The following is a 27,468-nucleotide window of genomic DNA, read 5'->3' on the forward strand; positions in this document are numbered from 1 at the left end:
CAACATGTCCGCCGCTTACAAAATATACTATTTTATTCTCATCTCCCCCTCGACATGTATCAACATGAAGCAAACGCAACTCGGAAGGGGATTTGACGCGATTACTGTGAATCGGAAACGAAAGCTTGCAGTACTTCTTTCCATCTCACATTTATTCACACTTTTCACAAATCTTTCAGTCCATGTCTCGGCCAATTATCGCAATCGCTGGACTTGCTTGTGAGACCTCGACCTTTTCCCCCGCTCGGACACTCGGTGGGGCATTTCACCCGCGCCGCGGCCCGGAGGTGGTCGAGGAGTACGGCTTTCTGCATAATGGCACTCATCTAGCAGATGCTGCAGAGTGGAAAGGAGCACTTATCGGGCATGCCCTGCCAGGCGGAGTCGTGGTACGAGCCGATTTCGAACAACTTTGCACGGAAATCCTGGAGCGCTTGGCTGCAATCGTCGCCTTAAACTCCATCGATGGATTATGGTACGATATCCATGGCGCAATGTGTGTGGAGGGTATGGAGGATGTTGAAGCAGAGCTTCTCCGGCGGATTCGGACTGTTATTGGCCCGGATGTTCTGGTCTCGACATCCATGGATTTACATGGAAATGTGTCCAGAGAGCTGGCCCACCAGACTGATCTGATTACTTGTTATCGTATGGCGCCCCACGAGGATGAGTTGGAAACAAAGGAGCGGGCGTGTCGCAATCTTGTCCATGTCTTGACGTCGCCAACCGACACTGGAAGAGGGAAGAGACCCTTGAAAGCATGGGTCCGAATTCCCATTTTGCTACCGGGGGAGCAGACTTCGACTCGCAACGAACCAGCAAAAGGCCTATACGCGCTCGTTCCTCAAATTGAAGCCATGGATGATGTGCTCGATGCAGCCGTCTGGGTTGGCTATGCGTGGGCAGATGAGCCACGAAACCATGCCGTGGTAATGGTCACTGGATGGAATACGTCTGCTATCATTGGAGGAGCGAAGCGACTTGCATCTTTGTTCTGGCATGTTCATAAGGAGTTCCATTTCGTTGCCCCGACCGGGTCATTCTCCGAATGCATTGACAACGCGCTGGCATCCTCAAACAGGCCTTTCTTCATATCTGATTCTGGCGATAATCCTACCGCTGGTGGATCGGGCGATGTGACCGTCGGCTTAAGTCAATTGCTCATGCGACCAGAGTTTTGGGAAGATACCGGCTCAATTGTGATTTACGCCAGTATCCCAGGACCCCAGGCAATTGAAGCTATAACCGAGGCTGGTGTGGGAAACACGGTGACGGTCACCGCTGGAGCACAAGTAGACAATCTGCACGCTGGGCCTATCACTATGACTGGACGTGTTCACTCCATTAGGTATGGAGATCCCGATGCCGAAGTTGAAGCAGTGCTACAGGTTGGAAGCGTATTTACCATCCTGACCAAATTCCGGAAGCCATATCACCACGAGAGTGATTTTATCGGTCTTGGTCTTAATCCCCGAGCGGCAGACATCGTCATAGTCAAGATTGGCTATCTCGAACCAGAGTTGTTTGATATGGCAGCAGAATGGATGCTTGGTTTGACACCTGGCGGTGTTGATCAAGATCTGCCACGTCTTGGGCACCACCATATCCAGCGTCCACTATGGCCCTTTGATAGAACGTTCCAAACGGCCCCAGATCTCACCCCACAGCTAATTCCATTCTCGAAAGACGACCTGGAGATATGTTAGGAATGAAGTGGCGCAGTTTTCTCTCGGGAGTACGTACATGTCTTTGCTTCCCTCGATTCCTTGACCCAAGAAAGTACCAAGTTGTTAGCATAGTGCACTCAGTCTCAGTATCCATTGGCGGTTATTTTATCATGTGGATCAATCAAAAATTATACGACAATTAATGTTATCGCGACTTTGTAGCATTATTGCTGATCAAGAACGCCACATAATTGTGACTCATTTCAGGTTTTACTTCATATTTAATAATCTTGGACCACGTAAAGAATGAAATACTCACCACTTCAAAAAGAAACTGTTCTTCTGTGTATCCTCTAGAGATTTCTTTCCCCTGGTAATGCCACCTGGGTTGTCACTTTTGTGGGCTTTGCTAACATAATAGTTGAAAACGCATTTCTAGCATTAATTATGGCTTCCGGGCCAACGAAAACTGGCTTTACCACCTTGTCCCCGTACGAAGAAAAGATTGGGTACTACCGCGCCATCCGCCATGGCAATCAGATCTTCGTTTCCGGAACTACAGCGGTTGATCCCCGTTCTCCCACCAATGCACCGCAAATTCTCCACCCAGAAGATGCCAAACAACAGACACGCGTTGCTCTGGAGGAGTGTATTCGAGCTATCCAAGGTCTTGGTGGTAAAGGCCCGGAGGATATAGTTCGTGTTAAGATGTTTGTCAGTCGTCACGAGGACTGTGAGGCTGTGGGACAAGGATTTAGTGAGATACTAGGGAAGCATAATCGCGGTAGAGATGGTATGATAGGAGCGGCTGCAACAATGATCGTGGTCAATGGCGGTTTTATAGATAAGGGAATGCTTGTTGAGATCGAAATAGATGCTATTGTGGAGCAGACTTAAGACTAAGTGTTGGAGCATGTTTCGTTTGGGTCAACAGCGCACTTTCCATCAACACAGGCCCACAGATCAGAACACTCCTCGCTGGTCGAGCATATGACATCTATGTGGCCATTAGTACCAAAGAAACTTCTAGAAGCTATTTGATGTAAGTGAACCGTACCTAGGCAATGACCCTCCTACTCGCACGTTACTGTCGTGTCATCGCCGCAAATTCCATTTACGCACCACCAGGGATCGGAGCAGTCGCTATCGAGAACGCAGGTAGTACCTGCACAATGCCCGTCCCAGGCACATGTAGTAGTGGGTTTGGGTGCCGACGTAGTCGTGGTCGTGGTCGTGGTTGTTTTGATTGTTGTTCGATTGGATGTTGTGGAGGTTTTAGTTGTGGTGCTGCTTGTTGTCTTCAAGGTAGTAGTGGTGGTAGTGGTTGATCCACCCAATCCAGCGGCATCCTTGATATCCGACAACGACGTCCCAATCTGGACTCGGTAGACGTAGGTATCAATCCCCACAGCCTCACCCCGATAGGCACCGAATTTCGGTTCCGTTCGGCCAGGGAAAGTGTTTGCAGCCAACCGAGTGGTTCCAGATGTAGAGAAAGTCTGCTTCTTACCATCGAAGTATAACTCAACCCATCCTGGACTCGCTGTGTTGATCACGATACCGAACGAGTATACTGTATTTGTCTCAAGAGTCTGGGACCATTGATGCTCACGTTTCGCGGTGAATGACGATTGGTATTGCAGGTGAATCTGGCCACCTTTGAACTCCAGACCCAGAGGAATATTAGCCCCGCCGGCTGCAGCATTGTTCGCAGCATATTCCTTGCTTTGGTAATCAGTTAACAGAATGCACCATGAAGTATTCTTTTGAATACAAAGGCAAGAATGAGATGTCAGGAAAAAGAAAAGAAAATGACGAGAAAAGAAAAGACAAACCGTACAATTGCCAGACCATCAAGCTCTCCTCGATTTCAGCAAGAGAAAATTGATATCCAATATAGTATGTTTGATCCGATGCCAACTTTTTCGACAGGGAGTGGTATTCTGCCCGAATATCACCCTTGATCCGATGATAATGCAACGAGGGGATTCCATTTGGGTCTGCTCCAAGCTTGATGTAAAGGTCATCGGTATTGGAAGAAGTGGTATCACCGCGGGCTGCTTCGAGGTTGCGGATGCCAAGAATAGAGGGATTATCCCCACGAGCGGCGGAGAAGTCCAGCAGAGACGACGAGAACACGCCTGGCAAGTATGCCAAAAGGCACAAGTAGAGGTAAAACAACATGCCGAGAGAAATATGATACCTCTGAATTTTGATGTAGAGATTTGGACTGGCCGAAGAATACTTGCCTGAAATACAAAACCCGCCGGAAAATTGCGGCCTCTTTATGGTCACTTTATGGCCCCTTTACAGTCTGTTGAAGGGCATTGCCTCTTTGTGGTCACTTTATGGCCCCATAATGGCATTGCCTCCATGTGGACTAACCTCACATGTGATTCGCCAATCCTGGCTCCCCTATCTAAAACATTGAGCTGGGCCGTCTGCTCCATTACCCCGGAGCTTCTGAGGTTCGTTCATAATGTTTTTACTGGGCTACATAGTGAGAGGGAAGAAGGAAAAAAATCTCTGCTGTTCAATTTATCAAGAACAGGGTCTTTATACACTGCTAGCAAACAAATGCTCAGTCTCTCAAACAATCGTCAGGACGGTCAAATTCCAACACTTTATATTTTTGTATATCACGAACCATTCGTTTCCGCGTCTCCGCCTGCGCCTACAAGAGTCAGCATGTTGGTAAGCACTCCTGGTGTGATTCGGAAAGGATCGCATAATTTTTATTAGTTGGGGATGCCAACTACTAAATACTGCTACATACAGGAGACCAAGGCATCCATGTATGCAAAGACGGCTCTTTACGGGGTAGGGCAACGCACAGGGGCCAGCAGTGCTGTTTATATAGGAAAAGGGGCTTCTGGGATCTCACTAGTCTGGCGTTCCTTGGGGTGGTCACTCTTGTACCCTATAATGATATCTCTGCGGTCTTACGGTGCGTGATGGCCCAAATATGTATTTCATATTGTGGTTCCTGCAAATGTTCTTTTTATAAATCAGGTGTTCTTGCCCTCTAGGATCCTTCGGTAGCTGATAACGCAGCTATCGACGTCCGCATGTGTACAATGCTTCAACAACCATGCGCCCTCGGCGCGACGCGCCTCGACAATGCTCGTTTTTGTGCCGAGGTAGACAGCCGATTTTAGGCTCTTCGCAATACCAACACCAGGGTATACCAGAACACCAAACATAGCGCAACCCGCTTTAGTTGTCATATTTGCCACGCCCTTGCCAATACCTATCACAGCGCCCTTCGCACCATCCTTTCGGATGCCCTCATACGGTTTCACGACCAAATCGCTCATTCCCTCAACCATCCCCAATGCGAAGCCTGTGCCGCCAAGAGCGAATCCGCTTTTAATGCTAGTAACGGACCCGTCGTGCTGTGGCTTTTCGCCGTATAATCGAGGGACATTGCGCATTCCCTCCGTCATAGCGAGCGGGATGTCGACAGTCATTCCTTTCAGTGCAGTGGGCACAAAATTGGCAAGACTTTTCACTGAAGCCCCAGCCATCCTCCCTACAAGCCTAGCTCTATGATACTCAGAGCCCGACGATGTACTTTCAATGGAAACCGTACTTTTTGTATCGCCAGCTCCCTGTTGTGTCTTTTGTAGGGAGCAGTTTCCAATAGAGCTGCTTGTAGGCCTATGCATTACTTGACTGGAGGCACTCGTCAAGGGCCGAACCCTGTGGCTTACTTGGTAGTCTTTATATTCCTCAAAGGGCTTGTAGAACACCCCCAGGACGGAATCAAGGAGTTCTGTCGTTGTACTCATGATGGCAGAAGCTCCGCCTGTGATAGGGTCCCATCGACGATTCTCAATCACAACGGGCTTGATTATATGTCTGCATATTGGTTAGTTTCGTAGGTCCATCAGACCAGAGGCTTCACGTACAATTTTAGTCGTTTTGGATTAACCAACTTTTGTGCGACTAGCGTTGCTGCCGCGACTTTCGACAGTTTTATTTTGATATCGCCCGTGGAATAAGACCACACTGCCGGTACCCCTGGACATATATCACAGGAGAGGCGCTCTAAGGGAAGATGTGAATGGAAGGAAGAGACGGCTGCTTGGACTCCTGTTTCAGAAGCCATCTTGACCGCAAGTGCAGAGGCTGCAGTGACCGCTTGTTTCGTGAAGCAATATCGAATTCCTTCAGCTAAGGTATCAGCATTTAGCTCATGGTGAGGGATAGGGACAGGACCAGCCCCCGCCGCAGCCACCATAGCACCCCAAAACGGTTGACTGAAAGGTAAGCCTCGAGGTCGCTTGAAGTATCATTAGGGGCCAAGTCACTTACTCTCCAAAGAACGGGACAATAATTGTAGGTTTTGCATTCCGTAAGCCACAAGCCGTTGTGCCAGCACCTCCATGATGTACCACCGCTGCCACGTGTTGGAACAGCCACTCATGAGGGCAATCTCCGATGAAATGTACGTTCTCGCTTTTTTTTCCGTCCAAATTCGACCATCCCTTAGAAATGATAACCCTAACACCAGCAGCATTGACCGCGTCAAGAATGGCTGCATTGATCTTCATCGGATCCTCAAGTACAATACTGCCAAACCCAATATATATCGGTGGTGGGCCAGAGGATAGGAATACCTGAAGATCCGCTGGAGGGTCATATGCTGGGATATCGCGGAAGAAGAAACCGCAGACATCTACATATTATGTCAACCAGTCTATCAATGCCTAGTGAACTTCTTCGTGAGGCACTGACCAATATATGACGGCCAGTCCAATGGTTTGGGTATAAGAGCCGGAGACCAACAGTATGTGAATGGGACTTTCAGTATTTCAGCAAGGTGAGGACCTTCAAACATGGCCACTTCATCTAGATCAAGCTCTTTCCGCCATCGATTGACCACATCCCCAACCCTAATAGAATAGATTAGTACGATGTACACGTGTTCGGTTTCAAATGGAACCTTACCCTTGCCATGTAAGCCAGTTGACAAGATTGTACGAGGTATAATTTTTGAACCCCTGGTCTGGACCGCCGGCCTTGAAGTTGGCCAGGGGATGTGGAAAGGACTTGGTACTGCTCCAAGGCATGGTGAACATCAGATGTACCGGGATGCCCAGAGCCTGAGCACAGTGAACATGTGCAAAGCTCGGTGGGTTGGCAATGATAGCATCTGCCACGAATGGGTGGCCAGTTACCAGGTCCGGCTTGATACATGATTCCCAACACCCATCGAGCATTTCCCGTATCATAATGCGCTTGCGACGAATCTCGCCTACCCGAAAACTCTCCATGCTAGGGATGAGCCCCGGGGTCTTGACCATGTATGCCATCAGCTCTCTTGGATCGCCTCCAATTGGGTAAAACTCTAACCCGGATTGGCTGACGAAACTTTCAAACATATCATGTGTGGCTAGACGCACGCGATGTCCATATCGCTTCAGTTCATTTCCGAGGGCAATGAAAGGTTGAACGTCACCCCGACTTCCCACTACTTGGATCACAATGTTTAATTTGGTGACCCAACCTTTTGTAGATTTCTGACTTGGCTCAAAGTGCTCCGATATGCGATCGGGTCTAACGGTCGTTGACCCGGCATTTTGCGTCGATAGTTCAGAGTATTCAGGTGGCGGTGTAGAAGCTCTCAAGAAAGGGCCAGTGTAGAGCGTTGAAAGGCTTCGTACGACCTTTGAGTCCCAGTCGATATCAACGCGGCCGGCATCTATTTCTCGCAGATCATATATCAATAACTCAAACGTCAAGTCCAGCATCAACATACCCTCATGGCGAATAAAAAAGGCGTCCAGACAGAAGTAAACGTACCATTCAAATTGATGCCACCCACTCCAGTAGTTGGGCGAGTAGTGGATGACTCCATCATAGGTTCACCAGGTAGCTCGAAAACACGTCCCGAATAGGCATTGTTAGCCATATTCGCTACGGCGGCGGCGTCTGTCGTAGATGAATTAACTGAAGTCCCGAGACCCAACAAATACCACCGAGTGTAAAAACGAGGGAGAATGGACGCACCTGAAAATGGGATGTGCTCATTGAATTAGGACATTGTGCTTTGATCCACTTCCAATAAACGAATACGGCCCGGCTCTTTCATTTGTTGAATTTCAGCTTGAGTTTAAGCTTAACCCCAAAGGTGGGGCGTATTCGTATACGTTCCACGAAGGTTTTTATCGACCAATTGTGAGGTTTCTTTCTTTCTTTTTTTTGCTTTTGAAATTTAAAGTGGCGAATCTACGCAACATTGTAAACGTGCCAAATACAAAGACCCGAAAATCATTCGAGGGTGGATGCATGACTGGAAATGATAATGATCCTAAAGAAGTATATGAAAATAAATAGAAAGTTAATTACGACGTTGAATTTTGATCCACTTCAAATATACGAATACCGCCCGGCTTTGACACTTTGCTGAATTGAATTGTCCTAGAATAGTACACGTTTTTGCCGTCGGCTTAGGCGGCTTCCGCACTGCCGCGCTTGTTTAACTACTGTATGCACCAGACGTTAGAGTCGAGCGGTTCCTCAAACCAAGGACAAACTTGTTTACGTATAGAGCGATCGTGTTCGTACTCTGCTCTGACACCGGAGTAGATAGACATCGGCCCGCGATGTATCCGGCGCTATGTCGTTGCCTAATCATCGATTGTCCCATCTATAAAGCCCTTGGGATCTGCTACGATATTATTGACAGTTCAGAAACAACCAACACCCTGCCAGACAAAATCATGAAGACCTTTGCCACAACAATCATCACCGCGCTCGTCGTTGCTGCCGATGTCTACGCGTTTCCTAGCACTGGTACCACTCCGCTGAGGAAGGAGGCAAGCAAGAAGGATATTCTTATCGGGTCTGGAGCGATTAACCCTACCTATCTCAATGATCCGGAGTTTGCTGCGGTCCTCGCCAATCAATTTACCAGCCTCTCTCCCGAAAATGAACTAAAATGGTCGCTCCTGAACCCGACCAAAGGGCACTACAACTGGGAAACGCTCGACCGTCTCGTTGAGTTCGCGGAAGACAATAATATGGTGGTCAAGGGACATGGGCTCATCTCAAGCTGCTGTAACCCTGATTTCCTGCTAAACATCACTCACCCTACCGCCTTGCGTGCTGCGATGAAGACTCACTTTGAGGCGATCATGCATCGATACGACGGCAAGATGGATCGGTGGGACGTCGTCACCGAAGCCCTGAAAACCCAAGGAGGTGGCCTGAACAACAATACCTTTTCTCAAGTACTTGGACCTGGCTACGTTGCAGATGCCTTCCGCATCGCCCGAGCAGCAGCCTCAGACGCCAAGCTATTCATCAACGAAAATCTCGTGGAGTCACTACCCGGCAAGCGCCAAGAACTTTACAAACTGGTCTCCACACTCGTGGCAAAGGGTGTCCCGATTGATGGAGTCGCCCTGCAAATGCACATCACCGAAGTAGCCCCGACACCAGGCGTGATCACGGAAATGGTCAACTCCTACAAGGCACTCGGATTGGACGTCTCAATCGCTGAGCTAGATGTTCACACTCTCGACAACGCGGTCGAGACTGATATTTACGGCGCCGTCATGAGCGAGGCTCTCAAAGCAGGAATTACCGACATTAGCTTCTGGGGCTTTACGGATAAGCATGCTTACACCTGGGTGCAGGGCGCAAAGCCATTGATTTTCGATCAGTACTACAAGCCCAAGAGTGAGTTTTACGCCACTCACACTGCTCTCACCAACTTCGTCAACGGGGCCTAAAGTGCTTGAGCGCCATCTAGCCCCCAGAAATTGCGCTTTACAAGCTGCAGTCACATCAATACGAAATTGGTTGTAATCATAGGTTAGAGATCACGACACCTCTGTTCTTTGTTCCCACCATATCTAGTCTTCCATAGTAGTTATTCTCCTTTCTCTCTCCATGTAATAGATTTTCCAGAGAGCCCTTCGTCTTGTAGACTCCTATTTTCTCTTACCTTTGGTCGAAGGTCTCCACCCAAAACCCAACCAGGTCTGGGTCGTGCGGAAGACTAATACGGCATACTCCAGCGCCCTCCGTGCTTGCGTCGGACGAATCAGAGTTTTCATACCCTTTTTGACGATCGAGACATTCTGTAGTTACTGCCCAGTGTTCCTCTTTGGGTTGTTTGTGTAACTCTATACCGAACGTTCCACCTGGTAGAAATTAGCTAGTAAAGAACTATACCACACCTTTAGTGCACTTCCGGTCAAGATTATCACTACAAGAAGTATCTATCAATATACAGAAACGAAGATCCTTCTCTCTAGCTGTATGTTGTGACGATCTACAACGTAGAGACACCGCTTTACTATTGGGACTTCGGCTCGGCTCCACACTGCTTTCGGCGACAATGTTTTTGGAGAACAAGAAAGAAAAAAAATCCAAATTCAAAAAAAAGGGCTCAGGGAATGAAGTCTTAATGATAAACTGTGGACAAAATTACACGGTATTTTGATGATTCCCAGCGACGAAAGGAGCATGTTTAGCCCAGATAGGTTTATGTACATATCAAATGGGTTGGGGATATATAGATTAAAAGAGCAGGAGAGACTCTGATAGAGCATGCAAGAAAGATTGGAATGGGAGAAAGAAGAAAACAAAAATCAACAAAAGTAACTCCAAAAGTAGGCTTAGGAAGCTTTTAGCAGGTTCCTTTCAGGCACCTTTTGCAAACATCATGTGCTGACACCCCATTTTGTACAGCGAGGTCCACTGACCTTTAAATTAGACTTTTTCGGAGCCAGAGATACTTGGCTCTCTGGACTCGACAAAGGCTGAGAACACTCGCTTGCGCATGCCAGTCAAGAAAGCGAAAATTCCGACAAGCCACCAAGAGAACAAGATAGGCAGTGACCGATAGAGAGTCGGATTACAGCCAGAAGTCCAGATATCGACGAGAACCTGGTAGAGCTCGTATGCGGGGATAGCATATCCAATGCGGTAGAACCCAGGAGATAACTCGAACGGACTGAGGGTACTCGAGACATTCACAATGACCCAAGTCAAGATGAAGAAAGGCATGAACTTGATTGGAAGTACCGATGTGACAGAATCGACTATGAGGAAGTTGAGGTGCATGGCGAGCCAGAGGATCACCCAAGTCAGTGCGAATTGACTAGACGTAGTTCCCCAATCTTCTCGGAAGGCCCAGACATAGCCACTCATGCAAAGCGATGCGATGAAGGTGAAGAAAACGGACAAGCTGAGTCGAAGAGCGATATTTGCTTTCAGGGACAACTTTCGAAGGATGTTGGTTTCGGCCGAGATACCATTCAGTGCCATGACGAAGAAGAATTGTGGCAGGATAACCATCACCATCGTGACGGTGTTGTAGTAGAAACGACCACCCTGGTTCGTCGGCTTGATATCAATTGATTCCGCGCCGATCGGATCGAATAAGACCTGGGCAATGTATGTATCCGTGGTGTTGGCTGTTGACATCGCTGTTGTTCCATTCATAGCATTGTAGGCACCTCTAGTTGCCTGAACCAGACCCTGGAGGCTCGAAGACACCACCTGGGCGTAGGATGGATACCTCGCACCATTCCAAACATAGGTCAATGCCCCGGAGCTTTGGTATATTTGCGCAGCTGCGGGAGAGGCAATTGCGGAAGACAGTTGCGAAGAGGCGTTAGGATTGGTGTAAATTGCCCCCCAGTAGTGACCTTTGCAGATGGATTCACGGATATCGTTTGCAGCTGGATAGTCGGTCGATGAATGTTCAATGAGAGTCGGAAAGCCGGGGCTTGCGAGCTGGGTATAGGCAGCTTTGAGTGATTGTCCAACGATGCTTTGGTCGTAATCGACAAGAAGAATTTTCAAGGCCTTCATTCGCTGCCCATCATTGAACGCACTACCGTACAGGTAGCTCATATTTGCCAGAAACAAGAGCTGGATAAGGACAAATGAGCCTCCCACGGCGCCCAAAAAGGGCTTTGGTATTTGCATATCGCGACAGGAGTGATTTTATTTCGGGTTTCGGGTTGAAAAGATAGGATTATTTTCGTATGATTGTGATATATGATTTGATATATGATTAATGATCAATGAGAGGAAAGATTTGAGGTATGGTGAGTTTGAGTGAATCTAGACGATATATACGGACCGAAATGCCGGTGGAGTCGGGTCATGGTCTGTCAAATAATACACTGGTGGAGACTGGTTGTAATATAAAGATCCACTTGTGATCATTCCTATACCCGCTTCCGCTTACACAGCGGAATGGTTTCGAGGTTCCAGACACAATACGGGAAGATGTTTTTTTTTATCTCGTGTGAAGGTTGTCCTTTTCTAACTCTGCGGGGTGTTTTTGGGTTGCGCGTAGTCGAACCAAAAGTTGTTCATAAATCTTGCTGATCCCCCACCACCTGAGTGTCCTCATCACGGAAATTGATTCGTCCAGGAGCTTTCCCAGACCTGATGGAGACGAGATATTTCCAACTCCTGACATTTTGATGCGCCCTCGACCGGTCTCAATCCACTGGGTCTGTTTCTCATTACCCTGGTTTGATGTCCCTATGACAACAGAGGTCGTGTCGGAATAGTCCTGTGGCTGGCCCAAAATAACAGAATATAGCCACAAAACTAATGCAGCTTGGAACAGAAGCACTGGAGTGGAGTAATGCGTGCAGTTGGTAGATCGGACAGTTTCAAACAAGTCTGCCGCATACACAATAGCTTGCCTTGTCTTCTGGGGGGATGAGCTCCAGTCCCTTTCTAGTTGACCCAAGTCTGAATTGCTGTATCGCTTGTATTTGACTTTCAACACGGTCGACAACAAAGGAATTTTCGGTAGATCGTTCATCATCAACGCGGAGAGAATGATGATCCGATGAGCGCTAAGAGCCTTCATTTCGTTCATGGGAAGCTCTTGCCTTTGGTGATATGTTAGTATAAGGATTTGCCGTAGTGCATCTACAGCTGCCGTGCAATCCACAACCGAGACATAAGAGGCAGAGTATAACGTCTGGAGGCGGTTCTTTTGAATTGTATGAAATAATTGCTGTAAGATGGCGCTTTTCCCGAGCACTCCTGTCTTATTCCATATTGCAGTACAGCTTGCATTAGATACTAGCTGAAGCAGAGTCTGCGGGGACTTGGTTGCTAGTTGCATTGTTAGATAGATACAGCAATCAATGAGATTTTAAATTACCCATGCGAGCTGGAAAGCCAGCCCAGGCTTGTGCAGTGGATGCCAGCCATGGCTTTTCCTCTTGAGGCAAGGAGTTTTGCATCTCGTGGACTCTCATCACAGAGGTGAGGTCAAAGTCGGTTTCAAAAGCTGAATCGATCAACTTGATTTCAAAGTTAGTACGACAAGGCCGACGTTGATTTGCGTTAAAAGTATTTATCCACTCACCCAGATTGCAAAGCCAGTTCGCCGCCTCTCTTCGTCAAGAGTCCAGATCTGCCATTTCTGGTCCAGCGGTAGGTCAAGATGAGATACCCTTTCATGAGGTAGATAGTTCGTGAATAAGCGTTTCCGACGAGCCAAAGTTACAGGAAGTGCTTGCAACAATTCAGCGATTTCAAGAGCCCTTCGTTCCCCAGAATACCGTAAGGCCAATTGATTAAGCAAGATGACCTGAGTCAACCAGAGCTCACGGCCATTTTGATTACGATTTTCACACTAATGGGCCGTTAGTATCGCATTAACTTGCTTCTTACTGTGAAACACCATTCAAAATGCCTTACCAGATATGATGTCGACCGCCGGACGATCTCATTCATCGCCCTTGAACAAGCTTGCGATTGGGGCAACCCGGAAAATTGAGCCCCAATGGCGCTAACAGCAAATATGAGCAGCCAATGTGTGTCCGAGGTTCCAAAGGACGGCTTGTGTAGGAAAGGAAATACTGGGTGAAAATGTTCGAAGTAGAGCTGCACCCAAGCATTGATTACATGGGAAGGCGGCATCCTCAACTCAACAAAGCTTGGAAAAGTTGATGTCGTTTGGATTGTCAATGCCAACTGGGCCATCTGGCCGACGACAATATTCGAGATTTCAGGGACATGCGCCAGGTTCTCTTGATCCACTTCCTCCATGGGGATGTGTTCCATATCAGGGAATGACAACTGGGCATCGAGATTGATAGAACTAGGCTTGTATTGCCGCGGTTCCATAGCTTCTCCTTCCAAGGTCGGTGAAAGACTGCGGTTGTAAATTTCAGCCACCTCAGCGGGAGTCAAGGGCGTGGGAGATACAGGGGTCACAGTCGCATGCCGTTCAGGCTCTTTCAGTGCCGGCCAAAGACTATCGGATCGCTCGACTCCTGGATTGAAGTCAAACAAGCTCGGGAAAAAGTTCATGTCCAGGTCAAAATCCGAAAGGTTCTCCAGCTCTGTTCCTTCTGAATTGAACGGTTGAAAGCCCTCGTATATCGTAGATGGTGTATCCCCAAATGTCCCATTATCAGACATGCTTTCAAATGCTGTAGATGTTACATGGCCCTGGCCTGGTTGGGCAGTGGGTGCTTCCGCTACAGCAACATTTGCTTTCTTCCGGGCTGATTGGCCGTAATCCTCAACATGCTGGAAAGGAGATTCAGCCAAAAGCCTTTTCGACGAGGTATTTGTCGTAGCCGGGGTTTCCAAGATTTTGCGCTTTTGAGAAGCTTCATAATAACAGTCTGTGCCGTTATTTCGGCAACGATGACACGGTTGTTCCCCATCACACCGAACCTTTGAAATGTTGCACGGTTTGCACGCTTTAGCTATCCGACGGCGATCATCTGTGCGATCCTTACCCTCGAGGGTGCGCTGATGGATTGTGGTATAATGACGTGATAGTGAGTCTCTTCTCGGCTGGTTAGCACGTTAACTTGACATGAAGTCAGCGCTCGAGACCTACACTCTGCCAAAGTGCTGACCACACTCGGTGCACGAGAATGGCTTCGCTTTGGTATGGGTGCGAACATGTCGTTCATAATGTTCTCGCCTTTGGAAGGAGGTTTTACAGATATCACAATATATGTCGGTAGATTGCATTGCCCAGGCAACCGATACGCAGATGGAAGTTATTGGGACAACACGTTCATACTAGTTCATTTTAAAATGAAGTTAGAGGTGAGAATAAGTTGGGAACATGCATTCAACTTGTCTAAAGGGGAGCAATTCTGCCCTTAAGATCGACATTCAATTTCCGCGATCACGTGGAGTATGAAACGCCACACCATCCCCGGAATTACCGTATTACGTTGTACATGTCGCGAAGTTAACGTATTCGGTAAGCGAGCTGGCCATGTAAGCGGGCTGGCCACCCCCAAAACACATAGTAAATATGATAAATTACAACTTGATATCTCAACGCCAATACTTTTGTTTGATTTCACTGCTTGTCGATAGCTATTGATAAGGATTTTGAATACTGTATATCAATCTTAGGGATATCGAAAAGGTACATTATCAGGGTATTAAAAATTACAGTGCTAAAAGCCAGAAATATATATATCCTAACCATAAAGACATATATATTTCCCAAACTCCCTAGGGAGGCTAGATATTACCTAGAAAGCATTAGGATGCAAGGAAATCTCTATATAGACTACTATTGCTGCGATATCAAGTTGTAATTTATCGCATTTACTATGTGTTTTGGGGGTGGCCAGCCCGCTTACATGGCCAGCTCGCTTACCGAATACGTTATTGCTAGTTCCTTGCCAGAGTTTACCATCTTTCTTTTTGGTACATGATAGGAAAGGCTTGCGACCCTCACGGACGATTTTCTGTAGAAGTGGAGTAAATATTTGAGCTGAATGCTATTTATACCACAGAATAATCCCGAATAACGATCATGATGTAATTCGGTAGTAAATCCTCAAAATCTCATAATCAGCCACTCAACTAGGAGACTCGAGGAATGGTCCCGTCCGGCTCGGTCTTACAGAGTGCCATAGTTTACAATTATTTATCCGTATAATACTGTATGGTAATATGATCGGCTCTCCACCGGGTAATTTTGACTACCTATGTAGCGTACGTAAAGAGCCGTTTATTGGATCTTGTGGAGAATTGAATTCGAAAATTTGAAAGTATTCGTAGGAAGGAGTGGATGCTGGTACATCTACCCCTTTTCTGAAAATGATGCCATTTGGTTTGTGCCGCGACTCGCAGAATAAGTCAATATTTGGCCAGATGACTGGGTATGACCCAATTAGCCGACTCAATGAATATTCATAAACAAAACTACATTTGCCTCATAACCAAGATGCACGAGATATAAATACTCATACTAGGATTTTATCATCTAGTGAAGCTCCATGTGGCACTGCTGGCAGGCAGTCAAAATCTATGTGATCCGTTCAAAGAAGATGACAGCTTGATTTGTCTTCCCTGTCTCGTTAGCTCAAACCCACCACTTAAATATTTCTCTGTCAATGCCAAAGATGAGGGAAACTCAATAGGACAATGAAAGCCGAATATATTCTATTTGTCGGATGCAGGATTGTCTAATCTATGGTAATGGTTGGGGCCGATCTTCACGAAATCCACCCGATCACGGCCCTATAATTAGGCATTTGTCGTAACAGCTAGGAGGCGCTGGACATCTTGTGCCGGATTGGAAGGCCAAGTGAAAGAAAACATGTCTTTAGGGAGCTCGGCGTTCGGCACATAGTGGCGCAATTCGTCAACCATCTCTGCGCGGCGCTCGTCGTGGGTCTTTGACATCATCATGACCGTCAATGCTCGTTCATAGCGGACCTTGTTGTACAATTCCAAGCGTGTAGACACCTGATCCGGTGTTGTCTCCGGGGGGAACAGCGCGCCAAGGGCTGCACAATCCTCGAATGCCTGAGCACCGCCCTGACCTTGATCTAAACAATGTCGTTATTTAGTCAAAGTAACCATATTGAGCCAATCAATCATGTAACATCGACCAGGAAACTCACGAGGAAGAGTTGGGTGTGCTGCATCTCCGACAAGAGCAAGCCTGCCTTTGACAAACTTTGTTGGTGGCGAGCGGGTACCTAGACTCCACAGCTTCACATCTTCACCAAGGCGACACATTTCTTGGAGCTCCGGTCCAAAGTCTTTATAGACCTCGAAAAGATGCTCCACGTTACTGGAATCCAGCCAGGAGGATTCCTTCGCTGAGGTGTCGTCTCCCGCGGGGTGAATACCGACAACATTCAACAGCTGACCTTGACGGCATGGGTAGAACACAAGCCGCCGGTCACTTGCTGTGAACGCATGGAGACCATCCAATCCAGTCCTTTTTAAGATAGAGGCAGCCAGTTTATTATCCTGTGCTTTGGAGACGGGGATCAAGAATCGGAAACAATTTTGACCGGTACTTTCCTTCCGCGACTCCTGTCCGGTGATGCTACTCACGGTTCGGGACTACTGACATGATCAGTGGACTGTCAAACCATAGCTAATTTCTGCAGACGGGGCTTACATGAATTCCATCCGCACCAATGATCAAATCACCAGTGAACGTATTTCCATCTTCGAGTGTGACGACTCCCCTCTCGGCATCCTGGAAATGTCAGCAAGATTGAAATGTTAAAAACGTGCTCAGCTTCTACGCACCACTGATTTTACACGAGAAGACAGCCGGACGCTCACTGATCTACTGTTGAATCCCTTCGCAGCTGTCGCCCGAAGGGCATTGTGTAGATCAACACGATGAGTCAAGAGCCAGTCATCGTGAATGTCCAGTGCTGTTTGGAGATCCTTGGTCACCTGCATCAAACGGTGAGTTCCAAGTATCATTTATATTCGAATGAAGACCTACAACGGGGGTCCAAAGAAGCTCGCCGGACGAGTTCCACACTTGAAGTCGATTGCACTTGGATGCTTGTAGCTGTTCGAAGTCGCATTCCCATTCTTTCAGGATACGACTCGCGTTAGGGGCAACGTGGATAGCTGCACCGACTTCGTTGTGGAAGCCGGACTGCTCAATAACCTAATTTAAGAGTTGGTAATTAGAAAATTAGCATGTGGTATGAATTGAAACAAACCTGAACATCATGTCCGGCCCGGTTCAACGCTATGGCTGTGCCCAAGCCTCCGAGGCCGGCACCAACGACAATAACCTTTAGTGGCATTTTGTGGTTAATATCACAAGATAGATCAAATCACAATTCAGAAATGATTCTAAAGTAATTACGCCGAGTGTTACTATTTCCGCCATTTATGATGGTTATTTATGTGGCAGTGTTCTACCGTCAATCGGCTGTCTCCACTTTCGGTTGCGCCCACTCGGTCTCTCCCAGTGTACTCATCTCCAAAGATGGGGCCTGATGAATATATGCATACCATTTTCTCCAAAGAAAGTGTTTCATAAACTAGTAGTGCTCTCCAGCCCCACTTGCTATTGAATTTTTGAAACCCCTATGATGTATTGGGCTTTCATCGAGTTTTTGTTTGTCCATCAGTTCAAATGCCTACCAGCGAGCAAGCCACTGCTATTTTTGAGCCTTCCGAGCAGCGGAATGCGGCGGCTTTCTTTGAGAATATTGCTGATAATGTCGATTGGAAGGTGAAAGGTAGGTGTTGGAGCTTCCATTGTCTCAGGAAAGTACGGATGAGCTGCGATAATTCTTCGATTATTATACGAAAGGTATTCCAAATGGTTGGAAAGATACATCGAAAATTCGTGTGTCATTACTACGATTCAACGAGGTATGTCGCCAGATAATGTATGCCATGCTAGTCTACCATAGAGCTAATCATTGCTTTGGTAGCCACCGATTGAAAACCTACCGTTTCCATCTTACCCTGTACCACAAGCAAAATATCAAAAGCTGTTCCTACGGCTCAGCAACTCACTCACTGAGCAGAAAGCCCTGCTGGCTTCTCAGATGTCCTACCAATCCAACTACATCCAGACCCAGACAGATGACAACATAGGTTTTGCAAATAGTTGAGCTCGGCAAATAAACTAGTTGAGATGAATATACCCTAACTTCGTTGCTCTGAGCCGAGACTATCCAAGCGTAGCAACTGAGAGCAGCAGCCGTATCGCAACCGTCCTAAGTAGACCTGGAAGCTCGGAAATATTGACAGTCTAATGTTTCCAAGTAATCCCTCTCGCATTGGGTCCTAGTCTATATCCGACTCCGAACGAGCATCGCCCAGCTTGAAAGAAAGTTGACCCCGCTGTATTCCGCCACGGGCACCAATCATGGCGAGATACCGCCGCCGTTTCCACCAAGTCGAGGTCAAGAATGCGGGGCAACGGGCAGATAATGATTGACGCCAATGATGAGTTGATGGTATGGAGAAAGAAAAGCTATCATTAAGCCGAGCTGACGGCTTCCATATCCGATTTACCGGGGAGGAGGGTGTGCTTTTTGATTTAAAGCCACGTTGTTGTCCTGCTCTCAGCTCGAATCGCATATATCCCCTAAGATCTCGCAGGCTTGCTTTGCCATGTACAACTTGAAAATGGCGTTCCAGCAAGTTCCAGTTCGCAGTGTGGACCTCGCGTCGGTATTCTGGTCGCAGATGCAATGCTGCTCAAAGGAGAAGACAATTCCTGCAATCATCAAGGCTCAAAAGTCATTGCAGCACTGGTACTGTTTGACCTGGAAAGAAAGCCATGAGATTCAACCGCATGTAAGTTTATTGCGCCGCCAAAGGGTACCACAACTGTCGAAGCTAACCTTTTTTCATCTCAGCTATTCTGGGATAGTGACATATACAAGATAGTAGAAGCTGCGTGCTACTTTCTCATGAAGAACAAAGATCCGGAAACTGATGGCGACCGTTCAAGAGGCCGTCGACATGATTCGCGCTGCACAGCATCCCCACCGATATATTAGCTCCTACTATACCGTGCTAGATATCGATAAGCGATGGACAAACGTCCGGGACATGCACGAGCTCTACTGTCTCGGCCATTTGACGGAGGCTTGTGTAGCCTACGAAACGCTCATAAACAGTGGTCGACTCCTCAAGCCAGTTCTAAAGGCCCTTTGGCATGTTGACACCCTCTTTGGGTCAGAGCCAGGAAAGAAAAGGGGATACCCGGGGCATTAAGAGATCGAGATGGGGCTTTTGAGGCTGTACGAGCTGTGTGCCGAGCCTGTGCTGTTAGAGCTTGCCACATACTTCATCTATGAACGAGATCATTGTGACGCCAATGGGGAGACGTATTTTGACCACGAAGCCAGAGCCCGTGGCGGAGATCCTTATGACCACATGGGTGGTGAAATGAAAGGGTGGTTTCGGCATCCTCGGGACTATAGTTACAGCCAGTCCCACTGCCCCCTCGTCGAGGCCACCGAGATCAGGGCCGCGCAGTTCGCGCTATGTACTATCTCATAGCAGCGACAGACTTGGTTCGCCTGACGGGAAACGAGAAGATCAAGGCCGCGCTAGATCGGATGTGGACGGACATGACAGAAACGAAGCTGTACGTGACCGGTGGAATTGGTGCGATGCGGCAGTGGGAAGGATTTGGCGGCAAGTATGTGCTAGGCGATACAGAAGAATCTGGCACATGTTATGCAGAGACATGTGCATGCTTTGCCCTGATCCTCTGGTGTCAACGGATGCTCCAACTCGAACTGGATGTCAAATACGCGGACGTCCTGGAGATTGGCCTGTATAACGGGTTTCTCGGCGCAGTTGGTCTAGACGGCGGGTCTTTCTATTACGAAAACCCGTTGAGGACTTATGGTGGTCATCGGAAAGAGCGAGGCAACTGGTTTGAAGTGGCCTGCTGCCCGCCCAATGTTGCCAAGCTGCTTGCCTCTTCCGAAGATAGTATTATTCTGTCACGGATATTCTAGGGCTCAATGGATGCCTTGCTTTTTAAGACTTTATTGAGGAGCTTCAACACTGTGGAAAATGGCCAGAGCCCAGGTCTGTTCTGGTGATGGACAACGCTTCATTCCATCATTCTGACCGCATAGAACAACTGTGTTTAGACGCGGGAGTAAAACTCATATATTTGCCTCCTTATTCGCCTTACTTAAACCCTATCGAGGAGTTTTTCGCCGAACTCAAATCTTTAATTCGGAGGCATCGGGGATACTATAAAGACAATCCTGAACAGGGCTTTCATATTTTTCTGGAGTGCTAAAGTCCGAGGGGACACTTCAGGAATGCCGGTGTCCACGTCGATGAATAGTGAAACTTGAGTTATGCTCCTCCCCTTCGGTTTACTTAGTTGTCTTGCGGGTCAAAGTAAATAGGAATAGACATGAACAATTGCTCTACCAGACTAGCTCATTCATCAAGAACAACCACCCCCAGTCGCAGAGCAGCCGTATTCATGTCTACGACCCGGGAAACGATCGTATCATTAAATGAAGTGTCTGAATCCTCCGACTCGTCCGAGTCCGTCATGTAGAAGTACACCCCAGCCTCTGAGACAAACTTTGCACGGTCAAGAACAACTGTGAACATGCGAAATCCGCTATCTTCGCATGCCCCCCGTGAGCTTTTAATATATTGGTCGGGTCCTTGAGGAGTAAAACGTTTTACTGCTAGGGGTTGACTATCGCCTGTTGTGATACTGTGTAGGCCGCCAATACAAAAGGGATTTTCTCGGTTCTCTTCATTTTGCTGGGATAGAATCTCAAGAACTTCGTTTTGGGCGGGCCTGATGGCCGACCAGGAATTGGACTTTGGAATGAAGAATTTGAGAGTGAGAGTTTTGTTGGCCGGGAGGTTGGAGACCATTGACGCCGTAAAAAGGCGCGCTGTGCTTTCCAAGATAGAGGAACCTTCTGCGTCGCGTATGTGGCTGAGAAAGGCTGCATGGACAATGTATTGAATATCAGGGGTTTCGCCCTCAGGGGTATTGGTGACTGTCACGATGTTGGCTTCCTGAGAAATATGGAATGCCGGATCAAGAGAGAAGCCGCCAACTGAGGTTTCTTGGCCTAGCTGGTCACGAATCTGTTCTTCTGTCGGCATATCCTGACTAGGAGGCTCGCCCTCGTCAATACCTAAGGCGTCTCGCTCCGGATAGCGAGGGACATTATTGAAGATATCGAGAATCATCAACTGGCCTATGTAGATCTGGTCCGTAAGGCGCTCGATGACGAATTCAAATGCCTCTGACAGGAGTACCTCTTGGCCCTCACGCAAATGCTGCGCCACGTCAACCTCAATGCACGTGCTAGAAAATGTGCGATTGAAATAAAGCAAGTCTGGGCCTTCGCCTATCTCCTCAGCCTCCTCCGAGTCCTGCATATTGCCCACCCGATAACTGTGCGATCGCAGCAGGACACAAAATCCAACATTCGAGGATGAATATGGACGATTGAATCTCGGAATCAGTGGGAGGGGATTGTCGACCCCTGACTGATGTTGCTGCTTGCGACGGGCGATTTCAATGCGATTATGCTCAATGCAAGCAAACCGATCGGGCGGGCGGTATGAATAAACCTCGAACAAAGGCTTAACTTCATCATTCCAGAACATCTGCATGAGGTAGTCTCGGAGCTCGTCATGGTCGTCGTCCAGGGGAACAAGGCTGTAGACCTGAAAGGAAACTAGTTCACTAGGCTCTGGGTCATATTCCGGGTTTACGTACTGCTCGAGCACGATAGGATGGCCCAGATGGTCAGTGTAAGTGCGTACTTGTTTCCAAGACCTAGACATGGGGACTAACTCTATTCCTAACTCTCTCTACTCAAGGACACATACCTGCCAGGTATCTGGATTTTAAGTGGTTTGATTGGCTCCCGGAAGGTGGGTCAGGCTCGGGTATTTAGCCTCATAAATGCCTGACTTCCCATGCTCTGATAAGTCTGAAAAATTATTTTATTCTATTCTATCTATATATAAAGGGACTGTTAAAATTTAGGACCGGTAGGTGCCGGGGAAGGTGGTTAAATATTGAGTCAAAGATCGATCTTTTTTTTTTGGTGGGGTGCGACCGTAGATTACGATACATCATCCCGTATAATCAGTTTCACATATAAAGGCTTTGTTGCGCTTGGGGCCCGGACACACCACGGCGATATTGACTTAAAACGGCAACTGCTAGGCATGCTATCAAAAGTTTCAGTTGCTTTTGCAGAATGATTACCCAATACCCAACCTCCGTCATTGGTGGGAAGAGGTTGCCGGGAGCCTGTCCTCGCAAGATGCCGCTTTTGGTACACCAATGCCGGATTTTGTTGCCTCGAAGCATGTTTAGGATTAGTTATGTAAATTAATACATTAACTAACGTATTTCACATGCGAGTGGTCCACACAAGCGAGTGGTCCACGCAAAAACACATAGTAAAAGCGATATAGTTGTCACTTATATTTCAACAACTAACGTTTTTATCTAGCTTCATAACTTGCCGATAACGATTGATAAGCATTTTTAATATAATATATCAATCTTAAACGAATTGAATACTTCCATTGTTGTGGTATTAAAAATTACGCCGCTGGATTCTACAAATATATATATCTCAATTACCAGCCTATTAAATTCCCTCAAAATATATCAAGTAACTAGATATCATATAAGCAGCATTAGGCTGGAAGAGCCAGTTTATATACAAAACCGTTGTTGCACTAACATGTTGTAATTTATCGCTTTTACTATGTGTTTTGGCGTGGACCACTGGCTTGTGTGGACCACTCGCATGTGAAATACGTTAACTAGTTACGTAGTTAACGTATTTCACATGCGAGCCGGCACCACAAGCGAGCCGCCATCTCCAAAACACATAGTAAATGCGACAAATTATAGCTTCATGTTTTAACCATAACAACTTAATTTAATTCCTGCTATAGGTAGATAGGTATTGATAAGCATTTTGGGTGACGTATAGCAATTTTAAGGAAATCGAAAGCTTACAGTCTCACAGCAAAAGTTTTAACAACACCCTGGCCCCACATAGATACCGCCTTCCTATTTAACCTACACCGCCATACGATAGTGACGCGGTATACAATATAGGCTCCATATAGCGCGTATATCTCGCGTTTCCCCCCTAATTTATCACTTTCCTTCTTCGTATATGCTTCTTACTCTCTTCTCTCTCACTATGCCTGCTCGCTCAGAACTTACTCCAGCCATTCGTGAAAGGATCTGTGAGCTACACTCTGCGGTTCATTGGGGGTATAGGCGGATACACCAGAGATATCCGTGGATTTCTATCTCAACAATTCGCTATACGATCAAGAAAGAACATGAAAGACGTGATGGCGTTTCGAAACCGCGTTCTGGTCGACCTAAAAAGCTGAATACTACTGATAAAGTACGTCTTCTTGATGTCATTTCGGAGAATCCGCGGGTTACCCACGAAGATCTGCTTACTGAGGTCTCTCATAAAGTCAAAATCGACTCGATAAGACGCCTCTTGAATGCTGAGAACCTCCGAAAATGGAGGTGTAGCTGGCGTCCCTACCTTACGGAGGAACACGCGCTAAAACGTCTCCGCTGGGCTGTCCGATATCGTCACTTCACAAAGGAGGATTGGGCCCGGGTTTTCTGGTCTGATGAATGTACGGTTAAACGTGGGATTGGTATCCGTCGAGAATGGACATTTGTTCGCCCGAAAGACCAGCCGAAAGAAGGACAATGTCAAGGATTACCACACCGAGGGAAGCAAGTAAAGCAGATGTTTTGGGCTGCTTTTTCAGGGGCTACACGTCGAACAGGGCTTATCCCGCTGTTTGGGGACCCTAAAGCTGAGCGTACGGGTATTACGGGCCTTATTATTAGGGGATTGATATATCCACCCCCCCCTTGGATAATCTCACCCCCCTCTGCCTGAAATTTGGCCTGATTCTCCGCTTATATAATTCATCTGCCCTAACTATAAGGCATCTCTATATTCTGCCGGCCTAATTCTGCCAGCCCAAACTGCAGTTTTGAATTCTGGTTTACATAGTAAAAAAGACCTTATTTTACTCAGAAAATAAGGGCTGAATGTCATAGAAGGCTTTACATAACTGTCTACATTTTCCTTAATAGTAAGAGGTATGTGAGGCCTAACATGTTGATGATATTGAGGCTTTTTGAGGACACAAATGCGATGAAAAATGGGTTGAGAATGATAAACTCCAAGCTGGAAGCCAGAATTGATAAATCAACTGGGCGTAGACTGCGACATCGCCCATGGACGGGCGGGTGGGCAGTGCCCACGGGCCTTATGTAAGCGGGCGATGGGCACTATCCATACGCCCATGGACGGGCCCTACCCTTAGGGCCCATTGTCCATGGACACCGTGGGCGCCCATGGGCCTTTTTAGTAAGCAGAATTTCTTGACCTCGTGACCTGCATTATTTGTGCATTTTTTCTCTGTATTTTTGAGTAATTCGATTACATGTACAATGACTTGATACTACTGTCAATTTTCTGACCGAGGTCAGAAATGAGCTTTAGAAGCCTTTATATAATAACTTGATACATTGTCACTTTTTTGACCGGGGTCAGAAATGAGCCTTAGAAGCCTTTGCATAATGACTTAGGTATTCATTATATTCATACATTCACACTAATACGATACAAATTGATCATCATTAGGTTTACCACGCTTCCTTGCTTCTCTTAAACCAGGGCGCTTTTAAGTGCTACCCTTATCTCCATAATGAGGGAGATGAGGACTGCTCTCATCTTCGCTGTCGACTAGCTCACTTCTCTGTCGCTTCCGCGTACTTAGCACTATAGAAGGACGAGGAAGCTGACTCTCCATTATAAACTCATGCTCGATCAGTCCAATAGGATCATTATCCTCGGAATCCTCACTATCGCTAATTAGTTTAGGCATGTTAGTGGTAAGCTCAGCCTCTCTCTGTTCGTCTGCTTCTTACATTAAATCTAAGGACGTATCCTTATCGGGTAGTTCTTCTATTTCAATGTCGAACTGGGTTTTACACCGGAACATCATGATATCCTGGACTGTCTTCGCACTTAGCCGCCCACGTCGGTAGTGGCAGACATCCCGTGCTGAATTAAAAAGACGTTTAACTCCAGCGCCTATTATAGGAATAGAGAGAATATCGCGAGTAACACTAGAAAGAATTAGGAATTCATTCTCATATTCCTTCCAGAATTATAAAGGATCGACCTTTCTCCTTACTATCATAGGTATCAGTATTCCTGCTCGTAATAACAGTGAATATAACGTACGCTTTTTAAGGTATCTAGTAAGTTCGTGCTCTGACGTTAATGGATTAGAGTGGATGTGAGGCAGAAGGTTAAGGAGGGCGTCTAGGTCACTTATACTAGCTGAGTGACGCTTAGGGGGTTACTCTTCTCGTAGGGACCGTGTCTAAGTGTGTCTTTAGGCGTAAGGAGCTATGAACTAGCGAAGCGTTTCCTTATACTAATCACTCTAGTTTATGTCGTTCTCCGATGTACCCTACGCCTTACTTAAGAAGAAGTGAAGCTTATGCTGGGGTACAAGAATTGTTCTAATCGCGTAGAGACTACCATGGATCTCTTTCGTCTTTATGTAGTAAGAGGTAAGCTTTGCCATCCCAGCATTAAGGGCTTATAGCATCGCCTTCTTCTAAGGTATGGTTTTCGGAGTGAGTCGTGTAATCGATTCCTCGAAGTGCTTAAAGAGGGCGTTATAAATACTAAAAACATGGTGTACTGTTATCTCTTTGGTCTTTAAAAGCACTGTGGTAAAGCGATAGAACGGCTCTGTGATATACAGAAGGTAGTCGACCTACCGCTATTCTGCCTTACTAAGTTTATATTTCTGAGTCCTAATGTTATCACAGTATTCATCGCAGGGCTTACTAAGGCGTTTCGCACGACGAAGCATTAAGAAGGTAGAATTCTAGCGGGTGCGGATATCTTAGATAGGCGTAAGTTTTGCTCTATTAGTCTGGAGACGGAAGAAATCATCGCGACGTTAGGGGCTTACATTAATGAACACAGTAAGCCCTCGAATCTAGATAGTTATTAGATATATTAAGTGATAAAGAAAGTGATACACTTACCTTAATAAGGGTTTATACAATGACTTATTCACTCTGTGAAGCACGGAGCGATCGAGCTTAGGCTTAGGCTTAGACATCTGAAACATTCCGATCTGTGGTATCGTTCTGGGGATCGGCCTTTACTGATCTAAGTAGCTCGCGAAGGCTTAGCTAGATAACATGTGTAAGATAAGGGATTCGAATAACCACCGGGCTATTCGTTAGTTTAAGGGAGTTAATAGAGTCTTAAACTACCTATACTAAAGTTATGTTATTTAACGCGTTATCTGATATAATCGCTAACACACGATTAGTAATATTAAGCTTCTTAAAGATCTCCATAAGTACTTCACTTAGATTCACACTAGAATGCGCCCCATTAAGTGGTTCGAAACTAAGTAGGAGCTCACGGTAATTCTAGTCTCGGTCGATAAAGTACCCTGTGATTACCATAAATGCCTGCTAAAAAGGCGATGTCCAGCAGTCGAGGGCGATTAAGAGCTTCGCATCTTATGGTAAGGTAGCGAGAATTATATGTTACTCCTCGTCGACTAATTTCTTGAGCCGGCGTTAAGTAGTGCGAGGATGGAGTAAAGTGGGTTCAGCTGGAGCCTTTTATGCCATTCGAATCAAGGAAGTAAATTACTTCCTCTTAAGTATCCGGAAAGGGAGGTTCAGACTAGTAAGACATTTAATCTGCTCTCTTTCCTATTTATCATTCGAGAATTTTAAGTTAGAAGATAACTCCAGTGCCTAATATATAATATGTTAGTTATCTTAAAGGGTATAATCATATAAGACTTACCGGTATATGCTGCATAGTCTCCTTAATCGACTGTTATATAGACTTACTTTTACCACCCTTAGGGCTTAGGGCTTAGGGCTTAGGGCTTAGGGCTTAGGGCTTAGGGCTTAGGGCTTAGGGCTTAGGGCTTAGGGCTTAGGGCTTAGGGCTTA

At 46.7% G+C, this 27,468-nt stretch overlaps 13 protein-coding genes across 13 annotated transcripts; 6 read left to right on the top strand and 7 right to left on the bottom strand.

Moving 5' to 3' along the window:
- Nucleotides 1–182: 182 nt before the first annotated feature.
- N7447_010261 (M81 family metallopeptidase) lies at nucleotides 183–1,706 on the top strand (the record flags this gene model as incomplete). The annotated part of the gene is made up of 1 exon (XM_057234523.1): nucleotides 183–1,706. The coding sequence occupies one exon, from the start codon at nucleotides 183–185 to the stop codon at nucleotides 1,704–1,706; it is 1,524 nt and encodes a 507-aa protein (XP_057081807.1).
- A 408-nt stretch (nucleotides 1,707–2,114) lies between these two features.
- On the top strand, nucleotides 2,115–2,564 carry N7447_010262 (YjgH family protein; the record flags this gene model as incomplete). The annotated part of the gene is made up of 1 exon (XM_057234524.1): nucleotides 2,115–2,564. One exon carries the CDS (start codon nucleotides 2,115–2,117, stop codon nucleotides 2,562–2,564), a length of 450 nt encoding a protein of 149 aa, XP_057081808.1.
- Nucleotides 2,565–2,781: 217 nt separating this feature from the next.
- N7447_010263 (Concanavalin A-like lectin/glucanase subgroup) lies at nucleotides 2,782–3,851 on the bottom strand (the record flags this gene model as incomplete). Its single annotated transcript, XM_057234525.1, has 3 exons — nucleotides 2,782–2,810; nucleotides 3,001–3,392; nucleotides 3,508–3,851. 3 exons carry the CDS (start codon nucleotides 3,849–3,851, stop codon nucleotides 2,782–2,784), a joined length of 765 nt encoding a protein of 254 aa, XP_057081809.1.
- An 824-nt stretch (nucleotides 3,852–4,675) lies between these two features.
- On the bottom strand, nucleotides 4,676–7,584 carry N7447_010264 (glycosyltransferase; the record flags this gene model as incomplete). The annotated part of the gene is made up of 6 exons (XM_057234526.1): nucleotides 4,676–5,528; nucleotides 5,579–5,929; nucleotides 5,985–6,348; nucleotides 6,408–6,565; nucleotides 6,621–7,374; nucleotides 7,476–7,584. The coding sequence occupies 6 exons, from the start codon at nucleotides 7,582–7,584 to the stop codon at nucleotides 4,676–4,678; spliced, it is 2,589 nt and encodes an 862-aa protein (XP_057081810.1).
- Nucleotides 7,585–8,395: 811 nt separating this feature from the next.
- On the top strand, nucleotides 8,396–9,409 carry N7447_010265 (endo-1,4-beta-xylanase; the record flags this gene model as incomplete). The annotated part of the gene is made up of 1 exon (XM_057234527.1): nucleotides 8,396–9,409. One exon carries the CDS (start codon nucleotides 8,396–8,398, stop codon nucleotides 9,407–9,409), a length of 1,014 nt encoding a protein of 337 aa, XP_057081811.1.
- A 985-nt stretch (nucleotides 9,410–10,394) lies between these two features.
- N7447_010266 (SNG1 family protein) lies at nucleotides 10,395–11,618 on the bottom strand (the record flags this gene model as incomplete). Its single annotated transcript, XM_057234528.1, has 1 exon — nucleotides 10,395–11,618. The coding sequence occupies one exon, from the start codon at nucleotides 11,616–11,618 to the stop codon at nucleotides 10,395–10,397; it is 1,224 nt and encodes a 407-aa protein (XP_057081812.1).
- A 316-nt stretch (nucleotides 11,619–11,934) lies between these two features.
- N7447_010267 (uncharacterized protein) lies at nucleotides 11,935–14,596 on the bottom strand (the record flags this gene model as incomplete). Its single annotated transcript, XM_057234529.1, has 5 exons — nucleotides 11,935–12,773; nucleotides 12,823–12,964; nucleotides 13,030–13,299; nucleotides 13,365–14,464; nucleotides 14,521–14,596. 5 exons carry the CDS (start codon nucleotides 14,594–14,596, stop codon nucleotides 11,935–11,937), a joined length of 2,427 nt encoding a protein of 808 aa, XP_057081813.1.
- Nucleotides 14,597–16,178: 1,582 nt separating this feature from the next.
- On the bottom strand, nucleotides 16,179–17,719 carry N7447_010268 (uncharacterized protein; the record flags this gene model as incomplete). The annotated part of the gene is made up of 6 exons (XM_057234530.1): nucleotides 16,179–16,483; nucleotides 16,559–17,009; nucleotides 17,068–17,148; nucleotides 17,202–17,354; nucleotides 17,407–17,577; nucleotides 17,633–17,719. 6 exons carry the CDS (start codon nucleotides 17,717–17,719, stop codon nucleotides 16,179–16,181), a joined length of 1,248 nt encoding a protein of 415 aa, XP_057081814.1.
- A 335-nt stretch (nucleotides 17,720–18,054) lies between these two features.
- Nucleotides 18,055–18,541, top strand: N7447_010269 (uncharacterized protein; the record flags this gene model as incomplete). Its single annotated transcript, XM_057234531.1, has 3 exons — nucleotides 18,055–18,160; nucleotides 18,235–18,296; nucleotides 18,359–18,541. 3 exons carry the CDS (start codon nucleotides 18,055–18,057, stop codon nucleotides 18,539–18,541), a joined length of 351 nt encoding a protein of 116 aa, XP_057081815.1.
- Nucleotides 18,542–19,046: 505 nt separating this feature from the next.
- N7447_010270 (uncharacterized protein) lies at nucleotides 19,047–19,655 on the top strand (the record flags this gene model as incomplete). Its single annotated transcript, XM_057234532.1, has 2 exons — nucleotides 19,047–19,232; nucleotides 19,362–19,655. The coding sequence occupies 2 exons, from the start codon at nucleotides 19,047–19,049 to the stop codon at nucleotides 19,653–19,655; spliced, it is 480 nt and encodes a 159-aa protein (XP_057081816.1).
- Nucleotides 19,656–19,664: 9 nt separating this feature from the next.
- On the top strand, nucleotides 19,665–20,288 carry N7447_010271 (uncharacterized protein; the record flags this gene model as incomplete). Its single annotated transcript, XM_057234533.1, is given in 3 exon segments — nucleotides 19,665–19,929; nucleotides 19,944–20,245; nucleotides 20,256–20,288. 3 exon segments carry the CDS (start codon nucleotides 19,665–19,667, stop codon nucleotides 20,286–20,288), a joined length of 600 nt encoding a protein of 199 aa, XP_057081817.1.
- A 561-nt stretch (nucleotides 20,289–20,849) lies between these two features.
- Nucleotides 20,850–22,232, bottom strand: N7447_010272 (uncharacterized protein; the record flags this gene model as incomplete). Its single annotated transcript, XM_057234534.1, has 1 exon — nucleotides 20,850–22,232. The coding sequence occupies one exon, from the start codon at nucleotides 22,230–22,232 to the stop codon at nucleotides 20,850–20,852; it is 1,383 nt and encodes a 460-aa protein (XP_057081818.1).
- Nucleotides 22,233–25,145: 2,913 nt separating this feature from the next.
- On the bottom strand, nucleotides 25,146–25,349 carry N7447_010273 (uncharacterized protein; the record flags this gene model as incomplete). Its single annotated transcript, XM_057234535.1, has 1 exon — nucleotides 25,146–25,349. One exon carries the CDS (start codon nucleotides 25,347–25,349, stop codon nucleotides 25,146–25,148), a length of 204 nt encoding a protein of 67 aa, XP_057081819.1.
- Between the last annotated feature and the right edge of the window lie 2,119 nt (nucleotides 25,350–27,468).

This window comes from Penicillium robsamsonii (assembly GCF_028829455.1).
Source record: "Penicillium robsamsonii strain IBT 29466 chromosome Unknown utg000006l_segment0_segment0, whole genome shotgun sequence".
Lineage (NCBI taxonomy): Eukaryota > Fungi > Ascomycota > Eurotiomycetes > Eurotiales > Aspergillaceae > Penicillium > Penicillium robsamsonii.